The 19,317-nt window shown below is 38.2% G+C and overlaps 1 protein-coding gene across 2 annotated transcripts in view; it reads left to right on the top strand.

The window, feature by feature from the left end:
- Nucleotides 1-19,317, top strand: part of LOC128694267 (bromodomain-containing protein 8) — a 142,086-nt gene that overhangs the window by 101,768 nt on the left and 21,001 nt on the right. For both annotated transcript variants that reach the window (XM_070093577.1, XM_070093576.1), the window contains exons 12-14: nucleotides 13,958-14,115; nucleotides 17,830-18,335; nucleotides 18,734-18,868. In XM_070093577.1, coding sequence (XP_069949678.1) covers nucleotides 13,958-14,115; nucleotides 17,830-18,335; nucleotides 18,734-18,868 — 799 coding nt within the window. The remainder of the gene's footprint in view (nucleotides 1-13,957; nucleotides 14,116-17,829; nucleotides 18,336-18,733; nucleotides 18,869-19,317) is intronic.

Raw genomic sequence — 19,317 nt, 5'->3', positions numbered from 1 at the left:
GTGTTTATGCAGTATGCAGCTACTACTGAACTCTTAATATATCCAAATCAGAATATAGAATGCTTTAATAAATGTTTAAGGTTCTTTAAAGCTGCTGAAATGTCTTGTGTTTGCAGATATTGTCTGGATAGAGTACCAAAATTGTGGGCCTACTGTATTGTGGCAGTGGCATAGTCTATTTTATGTGATGAACATAATACAGCAATTCCATGCATAGTATGGGTAATGTGTGTCAAAATATCATGCTATGCAATACCATAATGAGGAGGGTATTGTTATAATGTGTTTTAACGTAATGCATTCCAATAATACGATTAAATACATCGGGGTGGGTATTGAGAACTTTCAAAACAAAGGAAATAATGCCAATGGAGACAATCTTCAAATTGCTAGTGCTCCCTCGTTTAGAATATTGCTCGGTTCTGATGACTCTGTTCAAAGCAGGAGAAATATCAGAGCTGGAACAAATTCAGAGATCATTTACAGCTCATATTGAGCCAGTACAGCACCTAAATTACTGGGAATGCCTTCATGTCTTGAACATTTACTCATTGGAGCAGAGGAGAGAGAGAAAGATACAAGATAATATATACCTGGAAAGTACTCGAGGGCCTGGTCCCAAATCTGTACACTACCATAACAACATACTGGAGTGAGAAATGTGGTAGGAAGTGTTAAACCCAGTGAGGAGCAGGAGTGCAGTGAGGACAATAAGAGAACACTGTATCAACATCCGGGGTCCCAGACTATTCAACATCTTACCAGACGATATCAGAAACATGGCTGGAACAAGTGTAGAAGCCTTCAAGAGGAAACTGGACAAGTATCTTCACCAGGTGTCAGATCAACCAGGCTGTGATGGATATGTGGGGAAGTGGGCCTCCAGCAGCAACAGCCTGGTTAATCAGGCAAGCACCAGATGAGCCTGGCCCATGGCCAGGCTCTGAGAGTAGTTAAATTCTCAAAACTCTTCAAAGGTATATCAGAGGTAAAGGTATATTTGCTTAGTATAGATCAGTGCACATGAAACATGCAAATAAAGAAATTACACACTTGCAAATAAAGAAATTACAAAAGCTAAAAACAAAGAATAGTAGTACAGTTGTAAATAAACAATATATCATTCATACGTTAAAGGAAAAAGATCATTTTAATTTTGAGAAATAGTTCACCAGTGTAGTTTGCACAGTTTTTTCTTCTTTTTATCAGCATACATATCTTTATAGCATTGAAATCATATTGTAATGCCTGGATCTACGTTCATTATGAAGTCAGAAGCATCATCTACTTTTGCTGTTAACATTGATAGTTCGTCCAATGTGATTTCTTTCGTAGGTGCAGTATTTTCAACTTGATTTTGCTCTGTTTCTTCGTATAAATGCTGCTGATCCATTTCCACAAGTGTTGCATCATCAGGGTCATCGGAATGTAATTTAGTGCATTGACGCACATTTTCACAATCCAAAGCTTCTAATCTGAGATAATTTTTCCCAAGCTGCACAATGTTTTCACAAACACTCTAACTATGAGATTCAAAATTGGCAAAAATCATTGGAACAGTGCAGTAAGGCAAGTTGCCAAGCAGCTCTCATGTTACTCGCAGTTACTTCAAACCATTATTCACTTAGGTTTTCAGTTGCATTTCGGATATTGTAACCTTTCCAAAATTTGTTTAAACTTATGGCATTATTTCTTATTTTTACTTTTATGGTTTGCATAAAGGTATGTATTAAATTATAGGCATTAAATGTAGCAATGATATCCTGATCCATTGGCTGCAATAATGATGTCGTGTTTGATGGCAGGAAAATTACATTGACATTTTCATTCAAGTTAGAAAAAGAAGTAGGATTACCTGATGCATAGTCCAGTAACAAAATTTTAAAATCCATGTTATTATCTTTGTAATAAAATTCAACTGCAGAGCAAAAATAATTTGTAAACCAATCTTCAAACAATTGTATTGTTACCTACGCTTTCTTATTTGCCCTCCATATAATAGGAAAATAAGAAAAAGTTTTGGAGTGAGATTAACAAGTTAAGGAAGCCTAGAGAACAAATGGATTTGTCAGTTAAAAATAGGAGAGGAGAGTTATTAAATGGAGAGTTAGAGGTATTGGGAAGATGGAGGGAATATTTTGAGGAATTGTTAAATGTTGATGAAGATAGGGAAGCTGTGATTTTGTGTATAGGGCAAGGAGGAATAACATCTTGTAGGAGTGAGGAAGAGCCAGTTGTGAGTGTGGGGGAAGTTCGTGAGGCAGTAGGTAAAATGAAAGGGGGTAAGGCAGCCGGGATTGATGGGATAAAGATAGAAATGTTAAAAGCAGGTGGGGATATAGCTTTGGAGTGGTTGGTGCAATTATTTAATAAATGTATGGAAGAGGGTAAGGTACCTAGGGATTGGCAGAGAGCATGCATAGTTCCTTTGTATAAAGGCAAAGGGGACAAAAGAGAGTGCAAAAATTATAGGGGGATAAGTCTGTTGAGTATACCTGGTAAAGTGTATGGTAGAGTTATTATTGAAAGAATTAAGAGTAAGACGGAGAATAGGATAGCAGATGAACAAGGAGGCTTTAGGAAAGGTAGGGGATGTGTGGACCAGGTGTTTACAGTGAAACATATAAGTGAACAGTATTTAGATAAGGCTAAAGAGGTCTTTGTGGCATTTATGGATTTGGAAAAGGCATATGACAGGGTGGATAGGGGGGCAATGTGGCAGATGTTGCAGGTGTATGGTGTAGGAGGTAGGTTACTGAAAGCAGTGAAGAGTTTTTACGAGGATAGTGAGGCTCAAGTTAGAGTATGTAGGAAAGAGGGAAATTATTTCCCAGTAAAAGTAGGCCTTAGACAAGGATGTGTAATGTCACCGTGGTTGTTTAATATATTTATAGATGGGGTTGTAAGAGAAGTAAATGCGAGGGTCTTGGCAAGAGGCGTGGAGTTAAAAGATAAAGAATCACACATAAAGTGGGAGTTGTCACAGTTGCTCTTTGCTGATGACACTGTGCTCTTGGGAGATTCTGAAGAGAAGCTGCAGAGATTGGTGGATGAATTTGGTAGGGTGTGCAAAAGAAGAAAATTAAAAGTGAATACAGGAAAAGGAAAGAGTAAGGTAATGAGGATAACAAAAACATTAGGTGATGAAAGATTGGATATCAGATTGGAGGGAGAGAGTATGGAAGAGGTGAATGTATTAAGATATTTGGGAGTGGACGTGTCAGCGGATGGGTCTATGAAAGATGACGTGAATCATAGAATTGATGAGGGGAAAAGGGTGAGTGGTGCACTTAGGAGTCTGTGGAGACAAAGAACTTTGTCCTTGGAGGCAAAGAGGGGAATGTATGAGAGTATAGTTTTACCAACGCTCTTATATGAGTGTGAAGCATGGGTGATGAATGTTGCAGCGAGGAGAAGGCTGGAGGCAGTGGAGATGTCATGTCTGAGGGCAATGTGTGGTGTGAATATAATGCAGAGAATTCGTAGTTTGGAAGTTAGGAGGAGGTGCGGGATTACCAAAACTGTTGTCCAGAGGGCTGAGGAAGGGTTGTTGAGGTGGTTCGGACATGTAGAGAGAATGGAGCGAAACAGAGTGACTTCAAGAGTGTATCAGTCTGTAGTGGAAGGAAGGCGGGGTAGGGGTCGGCCTAGGAAAGGTTGGAGGGAGGGGGTAAAGGAGGTTTTGTGTGCGAGGGGCTTGGACTTCCAGCAGGCATGCGTGAGCGTGTTTGAAAGGAGTGAATGGAGACAAATGGTTTTTAATACTTGACGTGCTGTTGGAGTGTGAGCAAAGTAACATTTTTGAAGGGGTTCAGGGAAACCGGCAGGCCGGACTTGAGTCCTGGAGATGGGAAGTACAGTGCCTGCACTCTGAAGGAGGGGTGTTAATGTTGCAGTTTAAAAACTGTATTGTAAAGCACCCTTCTGGCAAGACAGTGATGGAGTGAATGATGGTGAAAGTTTTTCTTTTTCGGGCCACCCTGCCTTGGTGGGAATCGGCCAGTGTGATAATAAAAAATAATAGGAAGAGCATTTTTTGAATAAGATTTAAGAGCCCTTGGATTTTCCACTCTCTACACCAGCATAGGCTATAAATAACAAAAAGGCACAATACCGTGACTGGAACAATACACAAATAACCCACACATAGGAGAAAGGAGCTTACGACAATGTTTCGGTCTGATCTGGACCATTTACAAAGTCACACAGTATAGGCTTTAATTTAAAGTTACCAGATGCATTCCCACCTAATAAAAGCATTAAATGGCCTTTGGAGACCTTATATCCTGGTTGTGATGATTCTTTTTCTGCCAAATAAGTGCAAGACAGCATCATCTTTGAAAACAAACCTGTTTCATGTACACTAAAAATTTGCTTATCTTTGTAGCCATTTTCTTTAGTAAATTTTTTTGGATCATTAGAAAATCTTGCAGCTGCCTCATTGTTTGCACTGGCACTTTGACCAGTAATTTGAACATTTTGGAGTCCCACACACTTTTTAAAGTTGTAAAACCAGCCACGACTTGCCAAAAAACTTTCCCCTTCATTGCCATTTTCTTTTTTTAACATTGGATAGGGACATGTTGTTTTAGTTTGAACCGTCATCTGACTTAATGGAATTCTTATCTGGCTGCAGTATTCACTCCATAACATTAGAAGATGTTTCATATCCATTTCAGAACTATGATTTTTAACAATTACTTTTGACATACAGCCTCTCCTCACGTAGCAACGTACTCGTTTACCGATGCTTCGGACTTACAACAGGCTCTCTGACTAGTATTCATACCTAAATAATGTATATTAGAGCTGATTTCCTCTCTTCTGTTTATTTCAGTATACAGTACAGTGGACCCCCGCATACCGTTGGCATCACATACCGTTTATTCCGCATACCGCTCACTTAAATCGCAAAAATTTTGCCTCGCATACCGCTCAAAAACCCGCTCACCGCTGTTCGTCCGAGACGCGTCCAATGTGCGCCTTAGCCAGCCTCACATGTTCCGCCGGTGGCATTGTTTACCAGCCAGCCTCCGCGGTAGCATCCAAGCATACAATCGTAACATTTCGTATTATTACAGTGTTTTTGGTGATTTTATCTGGGAAAATAAGTGACCATGGGCCCCAAGAAAGCTTCTAGTGCCAACCCTACAGCAATAAGGGTGAGAATTACTATATAGATGAAGAAAAAGATCATTGATAAGTATGAAAGTGGAGTGCGTGTCTCCGAGCTGGCCAGGTTGTATAATGAACCCCAATCAACCATCGCTACTATTGGTGGTACAGCTGCTGCTGCTGCTGCACTGTCAGCTGCTGCTGCTGCTGTAGCATCGTCTGCTGCTGCTGTAGCATCGTCTGCTGCTGCTGTAGCATCGTCTGCTGCTGCTGTAGCACTGTCAGCTGCTGCTGCTGCTGTAGCACTGTTGTTGGTGTGGCTTATTGAGAATATACCAAGAAACAATTAACCCCAGAGGATTTGCCACCCAGGATAACCCAAAAAAGTCAGTGTCATCGAAGACTGTCTAACTTATTTCCATTGGGGTCCTTAATCTTGTCTCCCAGGATGCAACCCACACCAGTCGACTAACACCCAGGTGAACAGGGAAAAATGCCTGGAACTAGTGCTCATATTGGTGAATTTAAAGCCAGCAAAGGTTGGTTTGAGAGATTTAAGAATAGTAGTGACATACACAGTGTGATAAGGCCTGTTCTGGAAGAAAATGCCAAACAGGACCTAGAGTACTCAGGAGGAAAACGCACTCCCAGGACACAGTGTCTCATCAGTCATTGCTGCATCTTCAATAAAGGTAAGTGTCATTTATTCTTCATTTAGTAGACTAGTACATGCACAATATATACTGTGCATGTACTACTCTACTATTGTGCATGTATCCTTCTCTTTGTGTGTAGGAAAACGTATATTTCATGTGGTAAAAATTTTTTTTTCATACTTTTGGGTGTCTTGCACGGATTAATTTGATTTCCATTATTTCTTATGGGGAAAATTCATTCGCATACCGATTATTTCGCATACCAATGAGCCCTCTTGCACGGATTAAAATCGGTATGCGGGGGTCCACTGTACACTACTATATAAACATTTTAAAATACCAGAAATGTTATAAATGGTGCAAAGGTGACATTAAAGCAATATCAAAAGATGGTTGACACAAACTCGCTACCATTATAGTATGCTCCTCAGTTAGCGATAAATTCATTTAATGACATGGTCTCAGGAACGGAAGGCTGTCATTAAATGAGGAGTGGCTGTATAAGATTCTATAGCCATTCTGTGTCTTTTTATTTTATCTTTATTCCTTATATGCGCACATACCGATGCTTCATTCAATTTTTTGTCATGTGCTATTTTAGGATATGATGCATCATCTTCATGTTTCGTGTTTTATAATTTCTAGTTTTTCATCTAATGTTAACCATTTACGTTTACTAGAATGCTCAGCGTCATTGTATTTCCATTCATGTTTAATTATAAATTGGGTCCCCGTACTTCATATAATAAAAAAAAAAAGAAATTTTGTATGTGTATGTACTGTATGAGACTACACAACTTCACTGCTCGGAGTCTGGAGTGATACTGATGTTTGCATCGTGCTAGTCCGGTACGTAGAAGCAGTCCAGTATTGGTTCGTAATGCAGTTAAATAATTTTTTTTTTTTTTTTTTTTTATACAAGTCGGCCGTCTCCCACCGAGGCAGGGTGACCCAAAAAGAAAGACAATCCCCAAAAACAAAATACTTTCATCAACATTCAACTCTTTCACCTCACTCACACATAATCAGTGTTTTTGCAGAGGTGCTCAGGACACAACAGCTTAGAAGCATATACGTATAAAGATACACAGCATATCCTTCTAAACTGCCAATATCCTGAACCCCTCCTTTAGAGTGCAGGCAGTGTACTTCCCATTTTCAGGACTCAAGTCCGGCTATATAAAAATAACCGGTTTCCCTGAATCCCTTCACTAAATATTACCCTGCTCACACTCAAACAGCTTGTCAGGTCCCAAATACCATTCGTCTCCATTCACTCCTATCTAACATGCTCATGCGCGCCTGCTGGAATTCAAAACCCCACGCCCACATAACCTCCCTTACCCCTTCCTTCCAATCTTTTCGAGGACAACCCCTACCCCACCTTCCTTCCCCTACAGATTTAAATGCTCTCCATATCATTCTACTTTGATCCATTCTCTCAAAATGACCAAACCACCTCAACATCCCCTCTTCAGCCCTCTGACTAATACTTTTATTAACTCCAGACTTGCTAATTTCCACACTTCGAATTTTCTGCATAATATTTACACCACACATTGCCCTTAGACAGGACATCTCCTCTGCCTCCAACCGCCTCCTCGCTGATGCATTCACAACCCAAGCTTCACCCCCATATAAGAGTGTTGGTACTACTATACTTTCATACATTCCCTTCTTTGCCTCCATAGATAATGTTTTTTGTCTCTACATATACCTCAATGTGCCACTCACCTTTTTTTTCCCTCATCAATTCTATGATTAACCTCATCCTTCATAAATCCATCCGCCGACGTCAACTCCCAAGTATCTGAAAACATTCACTTCTTCCATACTCCTCCTCCCCAATTTGATATCCAATTTTTCTTTATCTAAATCATTTGATACCCTCATCACCTTACTCTTTTCTATGTTCACTTTCAACTTTCTACCTTTATACACACTCCCAAACTCATCCACTAAACTTTGCAATTTTTCTTTAGAATCTCCCATAAGCACAGTATCATCAGCAAAAAGCAACTGTGTCAATTCCCATTTTGTATTTGATTCCACATAATTTAATCCCACCCCTCTCCCGAACACCCTAGCATTTACTTCTTTTATAATCCCATCTATAAATATATTAAACAACAGTGGTGACATTACACATCCCTGTCTAAGACCTACTTTTACCGGGAAGTAGTCTCCCTCTCTTCTTCACATCCTAACCTGAGCCTCACTATCCTCATAAAAACTCTTTACAGCATTTAGTAACTTACCACCTATTCCATATACTTGCAACATCTGCCACATTGCTCCTCTATCCACTCTATCATATGCCTTTTCTAAATCCATAAATGCAAAAAAACTTCCCTACCTTTATCTAAATACTGTTCACATATATGCTTCAATGTAAACACTTGATCTACACATCCCCTACCCACTCTGAAGCCTCCCTGCTCATCCGCAATCCTACATTCTGTCTTACCTCTAATTCTTTCAATTATACTCCTACCGTACACTTTTCCTGGTATACTCGGTAAACTTATTTCTCTATAATTTTTACAATCTCTTTGTCCCCCTTCCCTTTATATAAAGGGACTATACATGCTCTCTGCCAATCTCTAGGTACCTTCCCCTCTTTCATACATTTATTAAACAAAAATACCAACCACTCCAACACTATATCCCCCCTGCTTTTAACATTTCTGTCGTGATCTCGTCAGTTCCAGCTGCTTTACCCTCTTTCATTCTGCGTAATGCTTCACGCACCTCCCCCACACTCACATCCTGTTCTTCACTTCTAAAAGATGGTATACCTCCCTGTCTAGTGCATGAAACTACCGTCTCCCTTTCTTCGTCGACATTTAAAAGTTTCTCAACATTTGAAAGTTTCTCAAAATATTTTCGCCTTCTACCCAAAACTTCCCTCTCCCCCATCTACTAACTCCCGTACTCTGTTTTTAACTGACAAATCCATTTGTTCCCTAGGCTTTCTTAACTTGTTTAACTCGCTCCAAATTTTTTTCTTATTTTCATTAAAATTTCTTGACAGTGTCTCTCCCACTCTATCATCTGCTCTCCTTTTGCACTCTCTCACCACTCTCTTTGCCTTTCTTTTACTCTCCTTATACTCTACTCTTCTTATAACACTTCTGCTTTGTAAAAGCCTCTCATGAGCTAACTTTTTCTCTTTTATCACAACCTTTACTTCATCATTCCACCAATCACTCCTCTTTCCTCCTGCACCCACCGTCCTATAACCACAAACTTCTGCCCCACATTCTAATACTGCATTTTTAAAACTATTCCAACCCTCTTCAACCCCCCCCCCCCCACTGCTCATACTTGCAACAGTCCACCTTTCTGCCAATTCAGTGGACCCCCGCATAACGATCACCTCCGAATGCGACCAATTATGTAAGTGTATTTATGTAAGTGCGTTTGTACGTGTATGTTTGGGGGTCTGAAATGGACTAAACTACTTCACAATATTCCTTATGGGAACAAATTCGGTCAGTACTGGCACCTGAACATACTTCTGGAGTGAAAAATTATCGTTAACCGGGGGTCCACTGTAGTTGCGTATATCTCTCCCGAACTTCCTCCCCCCTTAGTTTGTACACTCTCACCTGCCTCTTACTTGTTGTTGTCATTTTCCTCTTTTTCCCATCTACCTCTTACTCTAACTGTAGCTACAACTAAATAATGATCCGATATGTCAGTTGCCCCTCTATAAATGTGTACATCCTGGAGCCTACCCATCAACCTTTTATCCACCAATACGTAATCTAACAAACTACTTTCATTACGTGCTATATCATACCTTGTATATTTATTTATCATCTTCTTCATAAAATATATATTGCTTATTACTAAACCTCTTTCAACACATAGCTCAATTAAAGGCTCCCCATTTTCATTTACTCCTGGCACCCCAAATTTACTTACTACTCTCTCCACAACATTTTTGCCCACTTTAGCATTGAAATCCCCAACCACAAGTACTTTCACACTTGATTCAAAACTCCCCACGCATTCACTCAACATTTCCCAAAATCTCTGTCTCTCCTCTACACTTCTCTCTTCTCCAGGTGCATATACGCTTACTATAACCCACTTTTCACATCCAACCTTTATTTTACTCCACATAATCCTGGAATTAATACATTTAAAGCCCCTCTTTTCCTGCCATAACTTATCCTTCAACATTATTGCTACTCCTCCTTTACCTCTAACTCTATTTGAAACCCCTGATCTAATCCCATTTATTCCTCTCCACTGAAACTTTTCTACCCCCTTCATCTTTGTTTCACTTAAAGCCAGGACATCCAGCTTCTTCTCATTCATAACATCCACAATCATCTCTTTCTTGTCGTTTGCACAACATCCACGCACATTCAGACTTCCCACTTCGACAATTTTCTTCTTATTCTTTTTAGTAATTATTACAGGAAAGGGGGTTACTAGCCCATTGTTCCCGGCATCTTAATTGACTTTTACAACACACATGGCTTACAGAGGAAAGATTCTTATTCCACTTCCCCATGGATATAAGAGGAAAAGTAATAAGACCAAGAACTATTAAGATAAAATCAAAGAAAACTCAGATGAGTGTGTATAAATAAACATGTACATGTATGTGTAGTGTGACCTAAGTGTAGGTAGAAGTAGCAAGACATACCTGAAATCTTGCATGTTTATTAGACAGACAAAAGACACCAGCAATCCTACCATCATGTAAAACAATTATAGGTTTCCGTTTTACACTCACTAGGCAGGACGGTAGTACCTCCCTGGGTGGTTGCTGTCTACCAACCTACTACTACAAAATAAAGGAATGGGGGGAGGGAGGAAATAGAGGTAACCGCTAGGGTAGGATGTGAGCTTATGGCCCTCTTATCCACCTGTGCGTGTGTGTGCACTTTGCTGTTCTATTAAATTTATAAACCATATTATACCAAAACCCATACTGCTCAAAATCACACTATGCAAGGTATTACTGTACTGTTTAAAAGTAATAAAGCTTTTATGTATTTCTAGCATTGTTATCGAGTATGTAGGCCAAGTATCTTGTCATCTATTTTCCTCTATGCTTTGTCATCTAGATCTTATCTGAGTCACTATTTGACCTCTTTTGGACAATGTTTATCAATCATATTCAACATTGAAATTGTTGTAAAATCTATAGCAAACCATCAGTTAGGCAATCAAGAAGACATAAAACCCATTTTATTTTTCATCTAAAATCTCATACCATTTACAAGTGATGCAAAATTAGTAAAAGTATTTTTGAAATATGCATTTGTACATATTAGTCCCTTATTTTTTGTCTGTGTGTGGCAACTTCATATTTTTCTGAGTAAATTAGGATACCTATTGGGCCCTAGGCACTACAGGTCCGCCATCACAAATCCGGCAATCAGTCATTTGGTTCCTTCAGTTATTCGGCACTAATTTTGGCTAGCATAATTTCAAATTTCCAGGGTCGCCACACCAACCTGCTGGTACTGTTTGGTGGCGCTACTTGTTGCATAAGTCATTCCAATTTCTTTTTCTCCATTTTGTTTTAACCTGCTTACTTTTAGCCCTAGCCATGGTTCCAATGAATAAAAGAAATGCTTCTCATTATGTAAAGCACCTACACAGTACATTATCCATTAAAGATAAGGTGGCTTTGAAGCCACTGTCAGTTGTCATGAGCTCAGTCTCATGAAGCAGGAGAATATGCTTTATTACGCTAATATGAACACTACAGCTTATTTGCCTATCACAATTGATCTAATATGACATAAGAAACAATATAAATAATATAAAACATGTTAAATACTCCAGAATGAATAATATTTGGCATAACACCGAGCAGTTCGACAGAGTTATGAAGAGGATATGGTAAACAAATACCATTCTCCTATCCCTGTCTTGGTGGCTTATATTAGAGAAAACAGAGTATAGCACAGGGCTAACTATGATATACACTCGTACTCCACCATAAACATGAAACAAAAAAGTTATTTTCTCTCTATAGATTATCACACATAGCAGCATATGTGTAGAGAACCTAGGATAACCCCAAAAAAGTCAACGTGGCTTATTTTTAGCACCTGGCTTGGGTTAGCCATGTATGATTTTTGGTAAATATTCGATTCCCAGCCAGGGTAGAAACATTAGGCGTGTTTCTTTACACCTGTTGTCTATGTTTACCCATCAGTAAATGGGTACCTGGGTGTTAGTCGACTAGTGTGGGTGTTATCCTGGGACACTGACCTAATTTTCTTGAAATACTCGGCATAACAAGTGCCTTTCTATACAGTAGTATGTCACTGATGTCAGCTAGGCCTGTATACCTTGTACATGTGCGTGTAGTAAATAAAGATATTATTATTATTATTATTATATTTTTATTATTTTCTCAATTGCTTGTTGAGTTTTCTTATTCAAACTTAGGCAATATATGATGGAAAGATACTTCTTCACGTACACCAAAAATGAAAGAAATCAGACCATAAATAGCGGAGTTCACTTCTCAGCCATTAGCGGCCGCTTAGCGGTATATTTTTGTATGGTTGTTATGGTTATATTCTCATTTTTTCGGTCTCATTTGATAGAATGAAAGATATATTACAGAAATAGATATAATTTTGATTGCTTTCATGACAAAAAGTACCTTGAAATTGCGCTCACAGTAGCAAAAATGTTCTATTCTTTAGCGAAGCTCAAGAGTAAACAAATGACGTCACCGTCCAATACCTGTCCGCCTGCCAGTCTAATTTCCAGTACGGAGTCAAGAATGGATTGACATTATTTATACAATTATTACAATAATGCAGTAGTCTGCATAACAGTAAATCTTCTATTTTTTTTTTTTTTTGTGAATAAAAATTCCAAATGGTAAACAAGAGTAATATAAAAGGGGCCTGTAGCCGTGACTAATGAACAGAGAAAATGTTATTTTAGTGCCAGGAATGTCTGCATTGTTTATTCTGGACCCTATTTTGAAATAGGCATCTGTTGAAATTTGTGTGAAATCAGCCAAATTGCCAATTTCTGACCACTTTATTGGGTAGTTGAAATAAGTGAATGGGCGGTTTCTTGTACTCAGTTGCCAGACTAGAAGTAAATAAGTTTATTCAGGTATACACAAATAGTTACATAGATTATCATACATAGCAGTCTATGTATAGAGAACCTAGGATAACCCAGAAAAGTCAGACAAAGTGACTTGTTTCCAGTACCTGGCTTGGGCTTGCCATATATGATTTTTGGTAAATATTTTTTTTCTCGGTTGTTTGTTGGGCTATCTCATTGAAACTTGGGCAATGTATGATGGAAAGATGCTTCTTAATGTACAACAAAAATAAAAAAGACGGACGATAAATAAGGGAGTTCACTTCTCAGCCATTAGCCGCCTCTTTGCAGTATATTTTTGTATTGTTTTAATGGTTGTATTCTCATTTTTTTGGACTCATTTGATAGAATGGAAGATATATTACAGAAATAGACATGATTTTGATTGCTTTCATGACGAAAAGTACCTTGAAATTGAGCTCAAAATAGCGGAAATGTTCAATTTTTGCCGATGTTCAATGAACTGTGTAAGTCAAGATGGTTAATTTTATTAAGTGTATTCTAACCTAACCACTCTGTAATTCGGCAAACTCAGTAATCCGGCACACTACAGGTCCCAATGATGCCGGATTTGTGATGGAAGACCTGTACATTCTTTATGTAGCATTCATTAGGTGTCTTTTATCACTACTTTTTTGAGACCCACTGAGCTTGATTTTTATTGAAAATTGTTATAAGACCTTAACCTGGAGTTACCTAGTTAATGGCCTAGTTTCTGACCAAATCTTTGTACAGGCACATTAAAAAACTCATTTAATCATCACGGACTCAGTTATTAGTTAATGGATCCGAGCTGTATATTTAAAACTCTTATTTATGAAAATGATCACTTATGCCTGATGTCCTTACTATTGCTGTCAACTAATACTTTACTTGACTTCTAGTAAAAAAGACTAGCCACTGCAGTATTAGTATACTAGCAAGAAAGACACTTTTATTTGGGCATTGGTGTTGCTATGATTCATAAGTTGTTTGCCCAGATTTATAATGTAGAAATAACTATGACGATGTCTACTTTTTGCTTTTAATATTTGTTTTATATACCCATCTATGCATTATGATTTTGTATTGCATAATAGAAGCCAGAGAGGATATTATGGAGGATGTTGACAAGTTGGTGATAGGAAAGAATGAAATAAACGACATAGAGACAGAAGATACTAAGCAAGAAAACCAACAAACCCAAATTGTAGAGGAAAAACCTGAAGAATCAACATTGAAAGAGAGTAAATCACAGGTATGCAGTGATCATAATAAGATTAAAATGTATATTCACATGTTTTTAAGTATTTTAAAGGAATTGAATGCTGTATAAAATATTTCTGTGGTGCAGAAGCATCAAAAGACTTTTGAAAAATGAGGATATCCCATGTACTGTATATACAGTACTAAATTTTGTTTAAATATACTAGATACTGTTTTAAGTCAAAAATGAAAAGAATATTCTGCTCTTAGGAGGAGGTTCTGGGTTACTAAAAGTATTATCCAGAGGCCTGAGAAGGAAGATGGGAGGGGGGCTCTGAGGGGGTTTAGACATTTAAAGAATGAGCAAAATAGTTTGACTTGGAGAGTACATAAATCTATATTGGAGAGGTGGGGTAAGGGTCACCCTGTGAAAGGCTGGAGGGAGGGCATAAATGATGTTTTGTGTGTGAGGGGCCTGGACATTCAGCAGGCATGTGTGAGCATATTAGATAGGAGTGAATGGAAGCAAATGGTTTTTGGGACCTGATATGTTGGAGTGTGAGCAAGGTAACATTTTGTGAAGGAGTTCAAGGAAACCAGTTAGCTAGACTTGAGTCCTGGAGGTGGGAAGTTCTGTGCCTACACTCTTAAAGGGATGGGGATAGTTGCTGTTTGGTGATGAAGGTATCAAATGATTTAAATAAAGAAAAATTAGATATCAAATTGGGGAGGAGGAGTATGGAAGAAGTGAATGTTTTCAGATACTTGGGAGTTGACGTGTCGGCAGATGGATTTATGAAGGATGAGGTTAATCATAGAATTGATGAGGGAAAAAAGGTGAGTGGTGCGTTGAGGTATATGTGGAGTCAAAAAACGTTATCTATGGAGGCAAAGAAGGGAATGTATGAAAGTATAGTACAGTGGACCCCCGCATAACGATTACCTCCGAATGCGACCAATTATGTAAGTGTATTTATGTAAGTGCATTTGTACGTGTATGTTTGGGGGTCTGAAATGGACTAATCTACTTCACAATATTTCTTATGGGAACAAATTCGGTCTGTACTGGCACCTGAACATACTTCTGGAGTGAAAAAATATCGTTAACCGGGGGTCCACTGTAGTACCAACACACTTATATGGGTGTGAAGCTTGGGTTGTGAATGCAGCAGCGAGGAGGCGGTTGGAGGCAGTGGAGATGTCCTATCTAAGGGCAATGTGTGGTGTAAATATTATGCAGAAAATTCGGAGTGTGGAAATTAGGAGAAGGTGTGGTTAATAAAAGTATTAGTCGGAGGGCTGAAGAGGGGTTGTTGAGGTGGTTTGGTCATTTAGAGAGAATGGATCAAAGTAGAATGACATGGAGAGCGTATAAATCTGTAGGGGAAGGAAGGCGGTGTAGGGGTCTTCCTTGAAAAGGTTGGAAGGAAGGGGTAAGGGAGGTTTTGTGGGCGAGGGGCTTGGACTTCCAGCAGGCGTGCATGAGCGTGTTCGATAGGAGTGAATGGAGATGAATGGTATTTGGGACCTGACAATCTGTTGGAATGTGAGCAGGGTAATATTTAGTGAAGGGATTCAGGGAAACCGGTTATTTTTATATAGCCGGACTTGAGTCCTGGAAATGGGAAGTACAGTGCCTGCACTCTAAAGGAGGGGTTCGGGATATTAGCGGTTTGGAGGGATATGTTGTGTATCTTTATACGTATATGCTTCTAAACTGTTGTGTTCTGAGCACCTCTGCAAAACAGTGATTATGTGTGAGTGAGGTGAAAGTGTTGAATGATGAAAGTATTTTCCTTTCGGGGATTTTCTTTCATTTCGGGTCACCCTGCCTCAGTGGGAGACGGCCAACTTGTTAAAAAAAAAAAAATATCTACGCACCCCTGGCAAGACAGTGATAGTGTGAATGATGGTGAAACTTTCTTTTTCGGGTCACCCTGCCTCAGTGGGAGACAGCCAATGTGTTAAAAAAATTTTATTGGTATATTATTGAAATTACTGTACAGTGGAACCTTGGCTTACGAATGCCCCTCCATGCGAACTTTTCAGGATACGAACCGTCATTTGGTAGATTTTTTGCTTCTGGATAAGAACGAAATTTCAGGATGCGTACTTCCTCCTCAAGGGAAGTTCTTTAACCCTTAAATGGTCCAAATAGATCGACGTTCAAATCCGTAGTGCTCCAAAAGTAGATCTATGTTTTTTACATATTTTCAAATATAACAAAAAAAAAAAATGTAGATAAAAGTTTTTTACACATTTTCAAATGTAAAAAAAAAAAAGATGTACATTTTTTACATACTTTCAAATGTTGAAAATATGTACATATACGTTTGGACCATTTAAGGGTTAAATATAGAAATAAAATATTTATTTCTTTGTAAAGGTTACAATGTGTGTTTACATATCATAATATGATTGGAGCAAAGAAAGTCGCTATCATACCGAGGCATTTTGGGCAGACTTAACTTAATACTTAAACACCTACCATACGACCTGCTCGAATTACGACCACTCGACTTAGGACCGTGTGTTTTATGCCAAATTTCTGGGAAATAAACAGCTATTTGTGTTGTACACAGTGTTTATCCTAAACCTTACAGTATAAAATACAGTACTAACAGAATAAAAAGTAAAGTAAAATATGAAATACCAAAATAAAACAATAAAATAAAGTCATTACAAAAATGTTTTGCTGATATTCAGTAGTAAAGTTCGACTTACGTCCATTTCGACACGACCGGTTTCTCGGAACCGAACTCGGTCATAAGTCGGATGGTAGGTGTAGATTACTTAAGTGTAGACAGGTGAAAAGTAGTGGTTACCGATGTTTTGCTGATGGTGGTGTCGACTACTGGCAGCCTTTTGAAAATTCGCATTACTGTTATTATTATTATTATTATTATTATTATTATTATTATTATTATTATTATTATTATTATTATTATTATTACTATCGTATTATTATAATTATTATTAGTAATAGTAGTATGTACGTGGTGAGGGGCTCTTGATCTAGGGAATTGGATCTGTGTTCCAGTTCCCTAAATTAAGCCTGAATACCTTCCATCCCCTACCCCCCACAAGTGCTTCCCCATTATATTAATAATTTAATATAATAATAATGTAATATATAATAATAATACTGTAATACATATAATAATAATAATGTACTATAATAATTACAATAATAGATGGCTTCAAAAGGCCATCACTAGATGGCAATGAATACCACAATGTGGGAGCGGTTATGGCCGCCTCCACTTGTCACATAATGATATATTTTATTCATTGTAGAGTATATATTAGGTTTCTATGTTATTAATATTGTTTATAATGTCAAATTACATCAATTGTGATAGATAAATAAGCCATAGATTTGATATTAGCATTATAATAAAGTGAATTTTTCCTGCCTCTGAGAGCTGGAATTCCGTTGGAACGAATTAATGGCTTTTCAATTAAATGAGGAAAATTGACTCAGCATACGAACAAATCAGGATACTAACAAGATCACAGAATGGATTAAGTTTGTAAGCCAAGGTTCCACTGTATATGGTTCTCTCAAGATGGGGAAAATCATTTTAATGAAATTAAAACTTTTCTTGCAGAATGACATTGGTGAAGAAGAGCAGGGGAAATACTGTACAAATATTGTACTTAGTGTATGGGTTAAATCATGACACTTAGTTCTAGATCCATTAATTTAGACAAGTGATACTAATTCAAGCTGACAGTGTGTGGTAACCTTTATTGTATATTTCAGGTCACACAAGAGATAAATGCAGGAATTTTGAAGAAAGATTTGAAGAAGGTTAATGAAAAGGTAGAGAAGACTGCTGATGCTGAAGATGAAGCTAAGCTTGAGGACAAAAATCAAAAGTATGAGGACGATGACAAAGAAAAAAACGGGAATAAAGATGAAGATATTAAGCACTTTGAAAACTCTACATCATTCAAGTGTGATGACAAAGACCTCAAGGAAGAAAACCTCAGTACGTGTGACTCCGTTAGGAACGAAGATTGTAAGAAGCCTGAGCTTGACTGCAAAAAAACCGAACAGGAGAAACATGTTGAAATGGGAAATTTGGTGATCTGCAAGGAAAAACAAGAAGATGAAGATGATTTAGATAGCAAAAGGAAGACTTCTGCTGATGAATCGTTAATTAAATTGCAAAAAAATGATGACACTGAACAGGATATTGAACTGGAAAAAAAGTTTCACAAGAAAGATCAGGAGGAAGAGGACCACAGTGAAAATCAAGACAGCAAGTAGGTTTACCACACACGTACACACACATGCGCACACACGCACATATGCACACACACACACATACACACACGCACACACATATGCACATTCACTCACATGCTCGCACACATGCGCACGTGTGCACGCACACACACACACACACACACACAAAATGGTTGATTCCTAAGGCAGGGTGATCCAAAGAAGAAAACACATTCATCATTATTCATTAAATCACTGTTTCCAGAATTGTTTTGATTTCATAAGAATACTACTGTCTGACCGCATCATACCCACCCCTTCCTTAGAAGTGCATGTTTTGAGAGGTGTAACACATAATGTCAACTCATTATTTTCTTTATACAGTATAGGTTTGACTCTTTTTCTGTATTATACTAATATATTTCTGGTTTCTCAGAGACTGGGTGAGTGAGGAGGAAGGCAGCTTTGCAGTGAACAGGATGCCGATAATCTCTGGTGGCGAGTTTGTAGGCTCCTCTTCTCCGCTTATTTCTGAATCTGCCCCTAATTCTCCAGCATCTACACAGTGCGGGTATATTATTACTCTTTCTAAGATTTAACTTTTATAAAAATGTTTTGTTTATAAAAATGCATTGATACATTTTTAATATACTTTATAGTGGTCCCTGGAGATACGATGAGGTGATATTACGATACGGAGTTTCAATTTATCCTCGTAGAGGAATTTTGTTTAAAGTTACGGTCAAAAATCAGAGATACGACATGCATATGATGGGTCACATCCTGGGAAACAAGATTAACATAAGTTGCCCAAAATGCTCTCAGGCAACCAGTGATCTGGTAGCTTGCCACTTAACAGTGTCTAACCCAGTAGGAGTAGAGGTCTGTGAGGATGGCTTAGTAGCCAATCAGCAATGGGGTTGAATATGTCTATGATAGCATTTCAGCCAATGGCAGAGTTTGTACTACTGTTTATTTGTTTATTCTTCAGTTTGAAACTATTAAGAGTATTTTCTCACT

The sequence above is a fragment of the Cherax quadricarinatus genome, chromosome 43, assembly GCF_038502225.1.
Source record: "Cherax quadricarinatus isolate ZL_2023a chromosome 43, ASM3850222v1, whole genome shotgun sequence".
Taxonomy (NCBI): domain Eukaryota; kingdom Metazoa; phylum Arthropoda; class Malacostraca; order Decapoda; family Parastacidae; genus Cherax; species Cherax quadricarinatus.
Note: the sequence above shows the minus strand (reverse complement) of the source record. Positions and strands in the feature narration are given on the sequence as shown.